The sequence below is a fragment of the Rattus norvegicus genome, chromosome 12 (assembly GCF_021556685.1).
Source record: "Rattus norvegicus strain SHRSP/BbbUtx chromosome 12, alternate assembly SHRSP_T2T, whole genome shotgun sequence".
In the NCBI taxonomy this organism is placed as follows: Eukaryota; Metazoa; Chordata; class Mammalia; order Rodentia; family Muridae; genus Rattus; species Rattus norvegicus.
The window spans coordinates 11,832,180-11,850,717 of record NC_141545.1 but is presented as its reverse complement, the minus strand read 5'-3'; the positions used below and the strand labels follow the sequence as shown (position 1 = coordinate 11,850,717).

Genomic DNA, 18,538 nt, shown 5'->3' with positions numbered 1-18,538 from the left:
TGACTAGCGGGGAGGTGGGGGGGTGGGGGGGTTGACGGGGATGCTAATTAAGGGAATGAATACTCAGGTGGGAGAAGGCCCTCCGGGCAATGGTGTCTGTTGTGTCCTTGAGTGTTTCAGGGCCCTGCACAGCTGTAAGGAGATTGAAGGTGACCTAGTTCAGCTGAGGAGAAATATGTCGTGTTCAGGTTTTTGTTAGTGTGCCTTAATTATGCACCTTTTTTTCCTTTGGAAGATAGAAGGCTGGAAAACATCTGCGGCCTTTGTGTCATCAGAGGTGGGCCGCTGTAGAGGGACACTTACCATGTGAATTCACAGCTGTCCTAAACTCCTGCGTGACTCAGTTCATGCGTGGTAGTTTCATACACTGTAACTCTGCTTTGTCCCAGTATTGATGACACAGTTGCCCCATTTAGACAGGAACATTCCTCAGTGGCAGAGCGATTACCCAGCCCACACAATTTGAATCTAAGCCGGAGTTTGTTGGGCTTTCTGAACTTTGCACAAGATAAGCTCTCGGCCCTAATTCCACTGGTTACCACTAGAGCTTTTAAATTAAGTTTAGTTTCTAAGTGACAACTGCACACTTGCGAGTACCACACAGTGTCTCAGCACATGGAGAGGCTGTGGGCTGTTTCAGTCAGGCTCCACAGAGGCGGGGAGATGGCTTGGAGGTTAGGCGCAGTGGCAGCGGACCCACGTTTGATTCCCAGCATCCACATGGAGGCTCACAATGAACGGTCTGTAACTCCAGTTCCTGGGGATCCAATGTCATCTTCTGGTCCCTGCCGGCCCTCACTGCAGGCACACGGTGTGTTCATGTGTCTATGCACACAAACACTCTGTACAAAGAAATGTATAAACCAGGAAACGCACATTTGTCTTCTCAAACATTATCATCATTTATGGTAAGAACACTCAAACTCCTTTCTTTAAGATTCCCACAAGAGGGGCTGGAGAGATGGCTCAGTGGTTAGAGCACTGACTGCTTTTCCAGAGGTCCTGAGTTCAAATCCCAGCAACCACATGGTGGCTCACAGCCATCTGTAATGGAATCCGATGCCCTCTTCTGGTGTGTCTGAGAACAGCTACAGTGCACTCACATAAATGAAATCTTTTTAAAAAATTAAATGACTAGCACACACAGCAAACTTACATAGTTTTCAGGCGAAACTAATATAACTAAGTCTCCTTAAGTGTCTGATGTCTGTCCTCAAAGCCTCTTGTCTCTTTAAAAAAATGTAGGCTTTGTGCTGTTTTTGACTCTAAAGTTATATGTGCTGATTTCTACAGTATTTCCTGTAAGTTTGATAACCTGGTGGGATGTTTCATAGTGGCATGCCCACTCCAGAACCCCACTCAGGAACCCCACTCAGGTACCCCACTCAGTCCCCCCCCCCCCCCCCCGTCAGACATTTTGCCTCATTCTCACTTGGAGTTGTTTGTTTGTTTTTTACTTTACTGCGTCATTTGTTCTGAATGACATCTGAAGAGAGGGACAGTGGATCCACTTAGTAGTAGATCGCAAAGTAGATCAATAATTCGCAAAACGAAAAGAGTCCCACAAAAGCTACACAACTGTAACGTGTGTGGGGGCCTAGGTCAGCCTCACGCATGCTCCTGGTGGGCGGTTCAGTCTCTGTGAGTCCCCGTGGGCTCAGGGTGGTTGATTCTGTGTTTGTTGTTGTTGTTGGTGGGTTTTTTTAATTGTTTTATTTTAGATTTATTCATTTATTATATATAAGTACACTGTAGCTGTCTTCAGATACACCAGAAGAGGGCACCAGATCTCTTTACAGATGGTTGTGAGCCACCATGTGGTTGCTGGGAATTGAACTCATGACATCTGGAAGAGCACTCTTAACCGCTGAGCCATCTCTCCAGCCTGGTGGGGTTTTTTGTTTTTGTTTGTTTGTTTGTTTGTTTGTTTGTTTGTTTTTAATGGTGTCTTTGACCTCTCTTGCCCTTATAATCCTTCCCTCCCAATCTCCCAGCCCCCACCAACTCCCCAACCTCCCCTCCCTGCTTCCTGGGATTCCCAAAGTTCTACCTGTTGTTTGGCTGTGAGTCTCTGCACTGTTTCTATCAGTTCCTGGTGAAGCCTCTCTGGTGACAATTGGGCCAGACACCAATCATTAGGAATCGTTTCATTGACTTTTTTTTTTTTTTTTTTTTTTTTTACTGTTTGTGTTTTGTTCTACCCTGGGTCTCTGGGTTATGCTGACCCCCTGGGCAGTGTCCAGGGTGGGCTCCCTCTCATGGCCTGGGTCTCTTATTTATGTTTTTAAGAAAGGTTTTGCATGTATACACTGTGTGTGCACGAGTGTGTGCTTGTGTCCATGCACATGTGTGACGGGGGTTGGGGGGAATAGAACCCACTGAACTCGTCTGTTGATGAGGGAGGCAGCCCGGCACAGCTTCCACAGTGTCTCCCATCTCCTCAGCCAAGCCTCTGCATGGTTCCTGCTGAGGCAGGAGAAAGCTGAGGGTTTCCTTGAGGTAGCTGAGTATGTAGGTGCCTTAGTCTGGTACACTGTAACAAAATACCACAAACCGGGTGTTTATAAGCAAGGAAGGTGTGTGCCTGAGAGATTGGATGCTGGGAAATTACAAGATCAAGGAATCTGCAGTTTCAGTAGCTGGTACGGGCTAGGCTGTCCTCTAGTGCTAACGCTTCTTCTCTGTGACCTCTGAAGAATGCACAGTCAAGTTACAAACCTCTGTATGATGTCTACTGACCTCCCTTCCTCCTCCTAAGAGGAATTATATAAGGGCCACAAGCATTCATTACACGCTACAGGCCAAGAGCCTGATTTTTTTTTTTTTTTTTTTTTTTTTTTTTTTTTGGTTCTTTTTTTCGGAGCTGGGGACCGAACCCAGGGCCTTGCGCTTCCTAGGTAAGCGCTCTACCACTGAGCTAAATCCCCAGCCCCGAGCCTGATCTTTTACATGGAGTTCAGAAAGCTGCCAGCTTGACAGTATTAGCGGTGCTGGCATGGAGTGCATGGGCGCAGGCTTAGGCCATGGCATGAATCGAGTGGGCTCTGAGATTGAGCGTATGGACCTGGTCATGGATCGCATGGGCTCAGTTGAGCGCATGGGCTCTGGCATCGAGCACATGGGCCCAGTAGGCCTTGACCACATGGCTTCCAGTATTGAGCACATGGGCCAGACCCTGGAGCGCATTGGTTCTGGTATGGAGCACAAGGGTGCCGACATGGGCTTTGGCCTGGAGCGCATGGCCGCACCTACTGACCGTATGGGCCAAACCACTGAGCACATGGGCTCTGGTAGAGCGCATAGGTCCTGCCATTGAGCGAATGGGCCTAAGCATGGATCGAATGGTGCCCATGGACATGGGGGCCGGCCTGGAGCGCATGGGTCCTGTGATGGCCACCGGCCTGGAGCGCATGGGCGCCAACAACCTGGAGCTCGTGGACCTTGAGTGCATGGGAGCCAACAGTCTTGAGCTCAAGGGCCTGGAATGTATGGGCCCTACTATGGGCCCAGCATTGGGCGCTGGTATTGAGCGAATGGGCCTGGCCATGGGTGGCGCCGGCGGTGCTAGTTTTGACGGAGCCATTGAGATGGAGTGGGCAACTTTGGAGGAAGCTTGGCAGGTTCTTCGGGCGGAGCTGGAGGCCACGTACCTGGAGTAGCCAGGAAGGCCGGCCAGGTATCTGTGAGAAATCTCCCATTGATTTTACGTGGAAGATGCTAGAGGACAAATTCAATGAATGTGGCCACGCGCTGTACGCCGACATCAAGATGGAGAACGGAAAGGGCTGCGGTGTGGTTAAGTTTGAGTCTCCAGAGGTGGCTGAGAGAGCCTGCGGGATGATGAATGGCATGGAGCTGAGTGGCCGAGAAACTGATGTTCGAACTGATAGAAATACTTGAGCAGTTGCCTTTTTAAACATCAATACCAGACCTCTGGATTTGTATTTCTTCTTGTTAACTGGATGTATATATAAGATGTTTAAAAAACTCAGTTGCTTTTTGGGGTAAGTTGAATTAATTTTTTTAATGATTGGGGCCCCATTGGACTGTTTGCATTGAGATTGCAGTGTCCACAGTATTTGTTGTGTAGTTGTGGCATCTCGTTGACATCGAATATGACGTTGATAATAAATACCAGTTCCTAAAAGTGGGGGAAAAAAAGAAAGAGAAAGAAAGCTTCCAGCATGCCCCCTGTAGTTCTGGAGAGAGGGAAGCGCAGCGCCAGGTGACCTTGGCATTCAGTGACATCTGCTCCTTACCACGCCGAACAACAAATGAGAGCTTTAATCAATAACTGTGGTCTTCCCCCCTTCCCTCCACCTTCCCTCCCTCCCACTTTTTTTTTTCTGCCTGCAAAGACAACTATGTTTTTTTATTTGTTTTTTGTTTTTGTTGTTGTTTTAAATGTGGACTCTGCCATAGTAACAAATTCAAAATCTGGTCTTTTAGACTATATTTTGTCGCGCCCCTCCTCCCCCATATAGACAAGGAATTAACAAAGAAGATATTAAACCCCATCTAGTCGAATATCTGAGACAGGATTTGGTAAACAATTATTATTATATTATGGCTCTCTCTGTGTCTCTGTCTGCCTGTCTCTCTCTCTTTCTGTGCGCATGCATGCATGCTGTGGCGGTCACTCGCTGAAAGCAGCCAATAGTTTGAAAGCAACCTTAAAGAGAGCAGCTATTCACCACAAAGGTTGGAAGCAGTATGTGAATAGGTTGATAACATCTGTTTGAATGCCATTCTGGGTCAATAAATTCTTCCCTTATAAACTCTGGTAAAAATTTGGTTCAGGGGCTGGAGAGATGGCTTCGCGGTTAAGAGCACTGGCTGCTCTTCCAGAGGACCCTGGTTCCCAGCACCCACATGGCATTTCATAACCATCCGTGATTCCAGGACCAAGGGTTTCAGCGCCCTCTTCTGGCCTCTATGGGTACTGCACGCAAGTGGCTCGCAGACATACATGCAGGCAAAGTGCCCGTATAAATAAAAGAAATAAGAATTTTAAAAGTGGCTAAGACCAGATGTTCTTCATTCCTCTCCTACATAATGTTGAGTAAATGTAGAATAAGCCTTTTGTTAGAGACAGAAGGCACATGAGGAGGGGTAGGGAATTCATATAGGCTTGCTTTTGGTCTGTTTCTGCCAAAAGGAAGACTCTTTCCTTTGACATGGTACCCTCACGCTTGAGGATCGTGGCAGTGTTTGTTCTGATGGGTTAGTGAAGAGCAGCTTTCTAGGGAAGGTTCCTCAGCTTAGTCTTTAAAAAAGGAAAAAAAAGTTGTTCAGTGAAAGCTCGGTGTAGCAGACTGGATGAGGCGGGGGGCGGGGGGGGGGTCAGGGTGCATGCATGCGTGAGCGCGCCCTTCAGGGAGCCCGTCGGGCTTCAGACTCCAGCAGTTTCTCAGTTCAGGTAGGAGTGTGGGGCTTTATTCTGGGTGGGAAAGGGACCATAGGAGAATCCTCCTCCTCCTCCTCCTCCTCCTCCTCCTCCTCCTCCTCCTCCTCCTCCTCCTCCTCCTCTTCCTCCTCCTCCATTTTAAAGTAAGCTGAAAGAAAACTGATATTTTCCTTCCAAGCCACATGCTTTTATCTTGAAATTTATGTTTTGTTCAGCCATTAGAAATTTTCATGAATCTGTTATTCTTGTTTGACCGTTCTTTTGCTCTAAAAACAAGCAAGCAAGCAAGCAAACAAAGGCGATGTCTATTTTCTAGGCTCACCAAGAAATTGAAGAGCGAGCCGCTGAAGTCTGACTTCACAATCGATTTAAAGCACGAGGTAGGTCTTGATTGATTAGGTCTTAGTGATCCAGGAGTCGCTCAGTCGTGGTTGCTAGGACAGTCACTACTGCTACCAGCTCTGCACCAAAGAAGAAATCGTCATGTATTTTGATGCAGAAGTTGCGTCTTATCTTTTACATCCCGTAATAGTGCCCCCACCCAGTATTCTCCCCACTGAGATAATCTCACTGCAGTAGGGGGAGAAAGATCGGGGTAGGGGAAGGTTAAATCTCATGATTCATGAATCTTTGCTAGTTTTTAATGTAGGTAGATGGGTCCAGAGGTGAGTGTTTGAAAGCATGCCAAAGTGTCATTGAAAATATCTCCATATTGCCCCGCGCGTAAGCACTTTGCTGCCCTTCTGCACTTTGTGGCAGGGGAATTGCACCAGGAGCATCGCTGTATCTGGAAGTTGCAGTATGCTGGGGCACACAGCTCTAGCATGCTGTATTGCCTCTGACTTTTTAAAAGGTTGATCTGTTTATTTATTTAAAATTATGATCGATTATTGGGGGACCTACATCATGCACCCTGATCATACTCACCTCCTAAGCTTCCCATACCTGCCCTCATCCCCACCCCCAGTTCTCCTATACACCCTCCCCAAAAAAAAGAAAACTAGAAAAAAACAAGTCCATTTTGTGTTGTCCATATACTCACTGGAGCACAGTCAAATTCCTTGTGGCCAACCCTCACCATGGCCCCCAGGGAGGGCGAAGGTTTCTCTGCCTGCATCCTCGCCAGAAGCTAAGGATTGGTCTATTTCTCTTTTAATGTGTCTGAGTGTTTGCCTGTGTGTATGCATGTGTACCGTGTGTGTGCAGTACCCTGGGTGGCCAGAAGGGGGCATCAGATCCCCTGGAATGGAGCTACTGGCAGTTCTAAGTCACCGTTGGGTGATGGAAACTGACCCACAGTCCTCTGCCAGAGCAGGAAATCATGATTGCTGAGTCATCTTTCTAGCCCAAACATGGTCTTTTGTAGTAATCATTACTCTCTTGATTGAGGGTGTCTGCTTGGCTCCTGGTTTTTCACTGTGACCATCCTTGTTCCTATGAACATGTTAGGCATGTGCCACAATAGATCTGTGAGAGTTCCTCTATTGCAGGTAATTTAAGACTTTTTCCCCCCAGAACTGCAACTTTAAAAAACAATAGGTTTTCTTTTTTAGGCTGGGCAGATGGCTCAGTTGGTGAAGTGCTCTCTGTATTAGTGTGAGGATCTGAGTTCAGATCCCTGTACTCACAGGAAAAGCCTGGTACTGTAGGCAATCCCAGTACTGGGAGGCAGAGACTGGGTAGACTTGGGAGCTTGTTTCCAGCAAGGCCATACTTCCTCCAGCAAGGCCACACCTCCTCCAGCAAGGCCACACCTCCTATAGCAAGGCCATACTTCCTCCAGCAAGGCCATACCTCCTACAGCAAGGCCACACCTCCTACAGCAAGGCCACACCTCCTACAGCAAGGCCACACCTCCTACAGCAAGGCCACACCTCCTAATCCTTCTCAAGCAGTTCCACCAACTAGGGACCAAGCATCTAGACACAGGGGCCTGTGGGAACTGTTCTCATTCACACACTACAGGTGTTTCCAAGTCACTCTGGGAAACAGAGCTGAGGTCTCATTCCTCGTGCTGTGCACTTTCTCAAAGCATTTTTGTGTCGTCTTTGGGATCTTTTTATAGTCATCTCTGGGATTCTTTTTGTTTGCATATATGAATACTGATTCATGGTTAACTGTTTATAACTTATAAACATCAGATCAATTATGTGGTGTTACAGTTTTTAAAAAAAAAAAAAACCCGAGGAAAGTTTCTGTTGAATATTAATATATGGACACGGTTCAACCTAACGCTCTTTCTAGGAGGTGTGCCCCGCTGCCCTCTGGGACATTTTGTACTGTTCTATGTCTGTGGCGTTCACTTATCTCTGTCCATTCTGTCACTCTCTTGTCTCGATCTAGATTGCCCTCTACATCTGGGACAAAGGTGGAGGACCTGCCCTCACCCCTGTGCCTGAGTTTTGTACGGAAGACTCGGACCCCCTCTGTGCCACCACCTTTCATTCTTTCCTACCTCTCTGTGTAAGTGAGAAAAGCAGCTCCCTCGTGGGCCAGAGGAGGATGTGCGTTTTGTGTGCATAACATTTACTTGTTGTAGACATAGCATTATCCCGGTAATTTATGTATTTAAACATAAACCAGCTTTTGCTCCAAGCCAGGCCGCAGCCATGTGCCTTATGCCTTCTAGGTAAGTACTGTTGCTATTCCCATCTTCTGCATTGATTGAGGGATGCATGGAGTCAGTGTTCCTGGACCCAAGTCCATCTGCTTACCACTCGGAAGCCCGTGCCAGGGAGAGAAGAACTGGAGGGAAACAAGCTAGTGCAGCGCACGGGGAGACGAGAGTGTTGTCTCCCAAAGAGACTTTCTCAGAGAAAGCCAGTGTGAGCGTGACAGGGCTCTGTGGGCAGGGAAAGGGGTGCAGTAGGCAGGAAGTATGTGCCCTGAGTAGGGCCTTCGTCATGGTAAGGTCTGCCCCTCTGTCCTTATTCCCTTCTTCCTGTCTTTCCCCCTCTGCTCTTTTCTTTCTGCCCTTCCCTCCGTCCCTCGATCCCTCTCCTTTCACTCCCTCCCCCTTTCCTCCCTTCTCCCTCCCTCTCCCCCTCCTGTGCTCCCTCCCCCAGCTCCAGCCTCACATTACCATCGCTCTCCTGCGACTGCTCACAACCACATCGCCGTCTTTATATGCTCGCACTTAAAGACTGAGGAAGTAAACTGAACTGCCCACCCTGACGTTACTCAAGGGTCACCAGATGTTCTGGAAGTCCAAAGGAAGACCCAGTTAACCACTTAGCTGTGGCTTTTCCAGATCAGGAAGCCAGGGAAGCGAAGCTCTGCCTAGGTCCACTAAAGGAGCAGCCTGTGGTGACAGGAGTTCGGTTCCACTCCTTAGAAAGGCGAGTACAGCCATTTTCTGTGACTCACGAGGCCCGCCTCTGCGCCTGCCTCCACCACTCCCTCAGTAGATGATCTTGCAAGTGGCACAGTTCAGATTCTCATGGGACAGACATGTCTTCATGGCAGATCTGTGGTTGACTATGACCCCGAAGGCTCTGAAACTTGCTAGATCATTGACCTTTGGCAACCCCATACGGTGTGTTGTTCTCAGGTCAGTTATGGAAAAGGTTGTGTATTGTCTTAAACACACATTGCACTCATACCCAATACTACACACACACACACACACACACACACACACACACACTGCATACACATACAGGACACACATACACACATTCACACACACCACACACACATATACTGCACACACATGTACATACACTGCACACACATACAATGCACACATGCACACATATACACTGCACACACGTATAGTGCATACACACACTGAGCACACTGCACACACACTGCATACAATACACTGCATAAACACTGCATACACACATGTGCATACACAGCGCACACATACACTGCACACATATACTGCATATACACACTGCACACACACTGCATGCATGTACACATATACTGCATAGACACAGTGCACACTCATGCACACACACTGCACACACATACAAATTGCACACATACATACACACACATTGCACACACACTACACATACACATGCACACACATGTATAGTGTGACAATAGAGGGGACTTGTAATATTTGCAGTTCCCAATGGGCAACCAGTCTTTCTACACCTAACCTATTTGCTTTGTAATACTCCTGGTATCTTGAGTAACAAGATAGAGTTGGGATATGTCAGTACGAACCAACCCCAACCTCTGAGAGAGTGGTGGCCTCACTGTGACTCTTATTATGGTCATATAAGAAGACATAAAGAAGGGGTGTTCTAATTCCCTTTTTGTGCTGTGACAAACTGACCGAGGGGAAGTGGGGGAGGGAAGGGTTTATTTATTTGGCTTTCTCATCCCCCTCACAGTCTACCACAGAAGGAAGTCAGGGCAGGCACTGAAGGGCCACTTGCTCAGGGATGATGCCACCCACAGTGGGCTGAGTCCTCCTCCGTCAGTGTTTAGTGGAGAGAGTGTCCCACAGGCCAGGCTGTTGGAAGCAAACCCTCAATTGAGAGCCGCCTTCCCAAGTGGCTCTAGTTGGTTGCGTGTACGAAAAGTATATCCAATAAGTGGAGTCAGAGCTGCCTCCCAGAAGGAACGGAAGGTCTACGTCATCATCAAATTTCTCTGTTCCTTCTTCAGTCTGTGTGTGCTTTCTCCCACCAAGGGTTTGAAGCAGTCCTCTTTTGGCAGAGGGCAGAATAGCTGTGGCCTAGACTTAAGTAGACAGGAAGGAGTCATGTATGACTTTCAGCACCACATGTGGCCAGACCCAGAGAAGCAGACATCTCCCGCTTGCATGAAGTCGTCTTCTGTTCTCCCTTTGTCAAAATCTCCACTAGTTGAGAACATGAATAGAGGACAGTAACACGTTTGTTAGTTACCTGCCATGTGCTTAGTAAGTTAGCAGTGACAACAGCCTGCTGGTGGCTGTCAGTCCTGATCTCTAAATGACCAGGGGATTCCAGAGAGGGTAAAGGACTTGTTAGTATGACTCATGGTCTGCAACTGCTGAGCTGGGGTCCAGGTGCAGGTGCAGGTGCAAGTGCAGGTGCAGGTGCAGGTGCAGGTGCAGGTGCAGGTGCAGGGCTGAGCTGGGGTACAGGTGCAGGTGCGGGGCTGAGCCGGGGTACAGGTGCAAGGTGCAGGGTGCAGGTGCAGAGCTGAGCCAGGGTATGGGGGTGCAGGACTGAGCCGGAGTACGGGTGCGGGGCGGAGCTGGGATGCAAGTTTAGGCTTGGGAGGGAGATAGGTTCAGGGCTGAACTCACGTAGGTCCAGGGCAGAGCTGGGAGGCAGGTTCTGTGCTTCCTGACTCCAGAGCCTGCACTATAGTTTTCCCACGTCACCTCTCTCCTAAAACTACTGTGAAAATAGATACACATACACATAGATGTTTAACTATCTATGGTGTTGGTTAATTTAACTGTATTTAAGATCTATTGTGGGCATGGCGTCTGGGTAATGCTGACCTTTTTTTTTTTTCCTTTCTCTCCCCACCCCCCATTTTTTTAGGGAATGCCGGTAAAGAAGGAGGAGATTTTTGTTGCAGTAAAAACGTGCAGGAAATTTCATGCTGACAGAAGTATGTCTGGGGCTTTTTCCCTTTCCTTGAACTTCCGAGATCCCAAATGCCTTTGAAACAGAGCAAGCCAGGTGCAGATTCAAGATGGTAGATTATGCTAGTAGGTTCGGAAGGAAGAGAGGCTATCTTATCTGATCAGGTTTCCTCGCTGGGCCACTCCGAGATCACTCAGGAGAGGCAATTTTGTCTGGAAACGTGAGTGGTCATAGCTCTTCTAAATACTGTTGAGATCAGCTCCTTAAATTGAAAATGGAGACTTGGCTCTGGCAGCCTCTGAAACGGTGTACTGGTTATTCTCCGTTCTGTCAAGGGCTCCGCTGTCCGGGAACAACTCGAGGGCCTTGGAGGAAATACAATACCAACAAAGAAAATCCCCTTTTATATTTATTGCCTGTGTACACATTAGTGTTTGTATTGGAAAAGAGAGCAGAGTCACCTTAGAGACAGGGTTTCTGGTGTCTCATTATAGAAGTTTGCTAGTGAAAGGGATAATGTCTCATTCGAATCAGGACTTTGCCAATGCTTAGAACTGGACATTCATGATCTCATTTTAGCACTTCCATTTTTTCCTTGAGAAGACACAGGGTGTGGCTTCCTACTGGGGCTGTCATGGTCCTGGGATTAGGGTGTTGGGAGATTGGTGTGCATATTTTTATGCCGTAGCACAGTCTGAATAGGTTATGTTTTAAGGGAGAAGATATTTTAAAACGAAAGACTATTCTAATTTGAATTTATAGGGATTACCTATGACATCGTCAGCGATTAAAACCAGGTAAAACTGAGTTAATCCTATATTGCTAGGTTTGACCGAAATTGGTCATGGCAAACCATGCATCCTATTAAGTCTGACTGAATAAATCTACATATTAATTATACAAGTTAAGAATCAATGAAGGAGTTTAAATAAGACTTTTATTTCTCATAAATTTAACCTAAGTTTGATATTGGGCAGGGCTTCGGGAGATGATTTTGAAAAATGTCTTTGAGGAGCTGGAGAGATCAAGGACACTGGCTGCTTCAGCCTTCAGCTCCCCACAGTGCCCTCCACTGTCTGTAACTCCAGTTCCAGGAGCCTGGTGCCCTCTGCTGGCCTCCGTGGGCACTGCACACACATCATGCACACACCTCATATAGAGGCATATAATAAAAATAAATCTTTAAAATTCTTGAAAAAAAGTTGATAGGAAAATGTAGTAGATTTTTTTCCCTTTTTTGGTTTGCAGGAAAAATACTTACATTGATTTAGTTGATCTTGAAGCTGAGCTCAAAGCAGCGATTTTTTTTTTTTTTTTTTTGCAATATTGAGGTTAATAATTAGATCGTAAGAGGCGACGTTGTAAATTTTGGTTGAAAGTGTATTTTTCAGATGATAATGAACCAAAAATTCAAGATTGGTTGCCCCTTTTGCTGGGTGGATGTAAAGCTGGCCTGCCCGCTGGGCTTGCACAGTCTCCTTTGAAACTCTAGTCTAGTATGGGAGAGAGGACTCAGAGGCGAAAAACTCGTGCTGCTCTCCCAGAGGACCCGGGTTCAGTTCCCAGCTTTCATGTCAGGCAACTCACAATTGCCTGTAATCCAGCTCCAGGGAGTCTGACACCTCTGTCTCTCGTGTATACCCATGTGCCCACACACTCATACACGCGCACACACACATACACACACACACACCATATATAATTTAAAAATAATAAAATAACTTATTAAAAATGTCTAATCTGAACACCAGTTAGCCCAAGAAGACTGATCAGTTACCCTATTAGTGGCTGACAGTGCCGTGTGCCTGACATTTTGTGTGTGTGTGTGTGTGTGTGTGTGTGTGTGTGTGTAAAACACCAATTTGATCATAATTGGACAATTCCTCATGCTATGGCAATACTGTGATCCCCTTGATTTCGTAGAGAGGGGTGGGGAGCCTTGCTACAGTCACCTAATGTTATCAGGAAAATCAGGGTCACTCTTGGGATTCTTAGTCTCATTAATAGAAAAAAAAAAAAGTAAGAACAGACTTAAGTAGAAATCCAAGACAATTTCATTAGAGTTTAAAAGAAAGCTTGGGGTTGGGGATTTAGCTCAGTGGAAGAGCGCTTGCCTAGCAAGCGCAAGGCCCTGGGTTCGGTCCCCAGCTCCGAAAAAAAAAAAAAGAAAAAGAAAACCCCCGAAGAGGGAAACCGTAGGTCCTGACAGCTGCCCAGATGTGGGGAATGACCACGGGGCCATGGGTTTGAGTTGAACAGGCATGGAGGCATGGGAGGGGCTTTAGGAGAAGCTAGAGCAACACAGAGACCCAGAGAAAGCATACTGGGGGGCTCTAACCAGCATCTGGAAAAAGGAGCACAGTGGATAGGGAAAAGTTACACTTTGCTGAGGGTGGGCAGACCCAGCAGAAGCTGTAGGGAGGCACTGGGGGCAGGAATTCTGGGACGGATTGAACCTACCTTCCCGAGGGGTGGGTCCTTACCCAGCCAATCGGAAGAGACAATGGCATGTCTCCACCCACAGGTAGATTCCGCGATTTACTTATTTATGTGTCCGGACGTAAGTTTGTGAACCATGCACATGCCCGGTGCCTGCAGAGGTCAGAAGAGGGCATCAGGTCCCCTAGACCTGGAGTTAGGATGAACGTAAGCCGCAGCGTGGGTGCTGGGAGCTGAACACGGTCAAGGGTAACAAGAGCTGTAAACCCTGAGCCTTCTCTCCAGCCCCAGGCACACCCCATGCCTTTGACTAAGAGGGAGTAGCGTTCTCTTCGGGAGCCTCCAGTGCTACTCCCGTCTCTGCTCTTGCCTGACTATACTTCTTGGATCTACTTCAGACCTCAGTTGATAAATTGTCTTCGATGTTCATGTTGATGCCTGACCGTGCTCACGGTCAGTTTGAAGAAGCCTGCGTGTGACCGGTGCGCACACTGGGTGGGGCCTCCGCAGATGTAATTACGGTCAAACGAAGGCCTAATGTCGATGAAGGGGAGGAAAAATAAAACAGATAAGAAGGTATATTTTTGAAAAACCATGTCTGGTTCGTGACCTTCCGCCACCTCCGTGGAAGAAGAGGGACAGAATAACAAGGGTTAATGCATGCAGAATCTATATTTTTATGTCACCTCAATGGATTGATAACAAGACCGAGTTTGAATATCTTAACTGTTTTACTTGTATCCCTGACCACCAAATAGCAATGCCACTACTGAATTTGCCTGGATCCCAACAGAAACAGATTAGAAAATTCTCAGACCACAGCAAAAAGAATTTAATTTTTTTTTTTTTAGGCTCCAGGAAGTAATACGTGTTGATACCATTTGAAACATGTGAGTAGGGAAAAGACCCCTGATTTTTAATATGCATTTCAATGACTTCCTCTGGGTCCCGGGGTCTTCACTGTGTGACGGGAGCTGTCTGTCAGAAACCCTTAACTGTTTTCTTTGTATTGTTCCATGGCGCCTTGGTGTGTCTCACACTCCTACAGCAGGCAGTTTCCGTCCGTCACATTAGCTATGAGGTGATGCCCTCCTATGTGCTCCCTCTAATTAAAAAGATTAAGTGAGACCTCCTCAGCCATTAGTTTTTTTTCACAGCTTCATCCGGCTCTCAAAATCAAACAACACAATTGCTTCCAGATTTAAAAAAAAAAAGATAAAATCTATTAGCTGCCTTTACTGCATGATCATGTCCGGGGGGAGACAATGGGCGGACTAGACCGGGTCTTAACTGCCATCTCTGATGAAAGGGGCCGCAGGTACCTTACCACCCGACCTGCTTCCGGCCACAATAGTCAGATGAGGTGAATTGACGGAGGGAGTCACGGGCTGCACGACCCTACCTGGCTGTTGAATGGCTGAATGTGTCCCAGATATTGTTTTTGATCAGACAGGAGGGATGCTTTGCAAACTCAGGGCCACTTGGCAAAAAATGAGGAATAGGTACACGTGTCTGTCTCTAACTCTCTGGGGAACACAAACACCAGCCAAGTGCCCTGTTTTGGTCTCCGACCGGAACCTGGGAAAAAAAGGTCCGCTAGGTAGCTGATAATAGGAAATTCTTCAGAATCCAAAGAGCCCTTCACTCTTTTTTTTGTTTTTTGTTTTTTGTTTTTTGTTTTTCGGAGCTGGGGACCGAATCCAGAGCCTTGCGCTTGCTAGGCAAGCGCTCTACCACTGAGCTAAATCCCCAACCCCAGAGCCCTTCACTCTTGACTTCATAGCACGTTCACATCTGGTTGATTGAACATTCATAAAATGTAACAGAACACAGTTTCGCAAGTAAATTCTCAGGGGTGAAAATCGGTCATTCTTACAGTGAGGGTCTCACTGACTCTAGAAAGCCCTAAGATTTATGCTACCTGTGTAGCCGGGATCTCTCCTTTTTGAATAATGATTTTTAAAGAATAAACTTTTACTTTACTCCACTCCAATTTAAAATACCTCGATGGGACACTGCCTTGAGAGGATTCTCTATGATTTTTCTCCATGGTGGAAAGTTTGGATGAGCAGTGTCCCCCATTGGCTCAGATGTTTGAATGTGTGGCCTGGCTGAGTAGCATGGACTCCAAGCTCAGTGAGAGCCCTTGCCTTAACAAACAAACAAACAAACAAATAAACAACAACAGAACCAGAGTGATGGGTGACTGCACCCCAAGCTTTCTTCTTGCCTCTGCTGACATGAGTACACACTCACACACCTGCATGCACACATACACACATGCATGTGCACATATACACAAAATACATTTTAAATTTATTTAACTTTATGTGTATGAGTGTTTTGCCTGCCTGTAGTACACGTACCACATGGATATCCAGTTCCCAAGGAGGCCAGAAGAGGGCATCAGATCCCCTGTAAGTAGAGCTGCAGAGAGCCGAGTCACCACGGCGGTGCTGGGACCTGAACCTGGGGTCTTTCTACAAGAGCAGCCAGCGCCCTTAATCACTGATCCATCTCTCCAGCTTACAAATAATATCTTAAGAGTTCATTTAGGGAAGAGTTAAATGAACTAACATTTTGGAAGAAGAGAAATGATTCACAATTCGTCTAAACAAGGCAGTGTTATCCGACACGTGTCGTATTACATGGAGGTGAAGCGGGATGCAGCCCAGGACACTTCAACGAGAGTGCTCTGCCCTCTTCTTACCAGCAGAGGGCACTGGTGCTCCCTCGGGTGCAAGCACTGAGAAAGAATGAGTGTTGCTTCTCTGTGGGATGGCGCTGCTGATTTGAACTTTTGTTTCTTTTCTTTTTCTTTTTCTTTTCTTTTCTTTTTTTTTTTTTTTTTGCATCATGGCTATGACCATCCCCTCCGTTGTGTGTTCAGTACCCATCGTAAAGAAGACATGGGCGGCACAGGCCAGCCATATCGAATACTACAGTGACTACGCGGAAACCTCCATCCCTACTGTGGATTTGGGAATTCCCAATACGGACAGGGGTGAGTCCTTAATTCCCCCCATACTGTAAATGCTCTGAGTCTGGATAGACTGAAATCTAAGTAATAGGATTTCTTATTTTAGGCTTTTCTTTCTTCTTCCTCCACCGAGCATCTTAAGCTATAGATAGAAACTGACTCTCACATGGGAGTTTGAGTCACACACAGATGCTCTGCAAATTAGGATGGGCTGTACCTTAGCACTGGGCACACAGCAGGTACGATATACTCAAGCGGCAGCGTTTCCCCAGCTCCGCACAGTTCCTCGTGGTTGGAAAGAGAGGCACCGAATCACTCTGTCTTCTCACGACAAGCTTATGTCCTTCCCAGTCCGTGGTCCAGTTCATTCTTTGACTCTCCCGGAGGGCCTGGCTCATTCTGCAGCGCTCAGGTGATCACAGTAAGCAGTGATAATATTCTGAGTAGAAAGGAAGCAGTGTTGGAGATGATAATATTCTGACAGGAAGTCCTTGGGAGTCTATCAGGTTGTTTACTGGTGAAAAACACTTTCAGTTTGGTTTTCTTTCGAGAAAGAGTCCGAGCAGCCCAGGCTGGCCTCAAAGCCACTGTGCTGGCCTTGAAGTCGAGGTCCTCCTACATCCACCTAAGTGCTGGGCCTGTAGATATTGTCTTCCTTAGAGTTTCTATTGCTGTGACGAAACACCATGGCCCAAAGCAACTTAGGGAGGAAAGGGCTTATTTCAGCTTAGGTGGGAATTATGGAAGGTTAATTTCTAGAACAATTTCCTGTTATTATTATACATGTCAACCTTCAGGCTCCTCTGATACTTTAAGACTGAAAAAAATTAAATGAATGCTACGTATTTTAGAGAAAATAATACATGGTCAGTTTTATCCTCACCTTCCCTAGGTCATTGTGGAAAAACCTTTGCCATTTTGGAAAGATTTTTGAATCACAGTCATGACAAAATTGCGTGGTTAGTCATCGTGGATGATGACACATTAATCAGGTAGGTAAGAGTCCCTCTCGTCCTGGGACTGGCTCTGACTGCTACATGGGCTCATATTCAAAGCCGGTAACAGCTATATCTGCTTCTGGTGATGACAGAGTGGCAGAGATGGGGTGGTCTTAAGATACCAAATATCTGGCAGCAGAAGCAGGACACTGCCCTGCTGACTGCCTTCTGACTACACCAAGCCATTGTGTAGGAAGAGGGTCTGGCTGGAGCCTACACAGTCTGTGTTAAAGAGATGGGGCTGAGAGTCTCAGGAGATCAAGGCTGCTGTAGGACACATAAATAGAAAACAGACAGACGGGACTGGGGATTTAGCTCAGTGGTAGAGCACTTACCTAGGAAGCGCAAGGCCCTGGGTTCAGTCCCCAGCTCCGAAAAAAAGAACCAAAAAAAAAAAAAAAAAAAAAGAAAAAAGAAAACAGACAGACAAGCTGGGGGGCACACACCTTTGATCCCAGCACTCAAGAGGCAGAGGCAGGTGGATCTCTTGAGTTCAAGGCCAGCCTGGTCTACAGAGTGAGTTCCAGGACAGACAGGGCTATACAGAGAAACCCTGTCTCCAACAAGAACAACAAGAACAACAACCAGACAGACAGACTTCCAAACCACAACCCTAGCATTACATGTTCAGTAGATGCCTCTCTGTGCTGGAACAGATCCCACCAAAATAATCAGAAGGAATGATTGTGGCTACTCTGTGGGGCTAGGCATGGTATCTATTTCTACTGGGCAGACTGAGACACCGTAACTCAGTGAGTGGCACTGTCCAGAATTGGTGGTATTACCATTAGTTACCATGTGTGTTTATGTATATGATGCATATGTATACAATGTATACGTGTATGTATATGTGTGTGTATTGTGTATGTGTATATGTATATGTATTATATTGTTTTTAAGTGATCATCACAGCTCTATTTCATATTTTCAAAGGGATGCATGGAAGATACACTCATCTGAAGTAATCTTATAGGCACGAAGACTCTATTATCAGGGATTTAAAAGCCTTTTGAATAGGATTAATTAAAAAATTAGACATTGCAGAAGCAAAGCCTGAGACTCCAAAGAGAAGGCGATAATGACCAGCCAAAGGAAAACACAGGGTCAAGGCAGGAGGTCCTGTAACTGACATTACTACATCAGTCCATACAAACTAGAATTAGCAGTCCAC

At 46.7% G+C, this 18,538-nt stretch overlaps 1 protein-coding gene and 1 pseudogene across 2 annotated transcripts in view; both read left to right on the top strand.

The window, feature by feature from the left end:
* Nucleotides 1–18,538, top strand: part of B3glct (beta 3-glucosyltransferase) — an 83,601-nt gene that overhangs the window by 49,093 nt on the left and 15,970 nt on the right. For both annotated transcript variants that reach the window (XR_015634139.1, NM_001398955.1), the window contains 5 exon segments: nucleotides 5,724–5,787; nucleotides 7,751–7,870; nucleotides 10,906–10,975; nucleotides 16,280–16,393; nucleotides 17,262–17,361. Coding sequence is in view for 1 of the 2 variants with exons in the window: in NM_001398955.1 (NP_001385884.1) it covers nucleotides 5,724–5,787; nucleotides 7,751–7,870; nucleotides 10,906–10,975; nucleotides 16,280–16,393; nucleotides 17,262–17,361 (468 nt within the window). In the remaining variant the exon portion in view is untranslated.
* LOC148002165 (uncharacterized) lies at nucleotides 41–3,965 on the top strand (annotated as a pseudogene).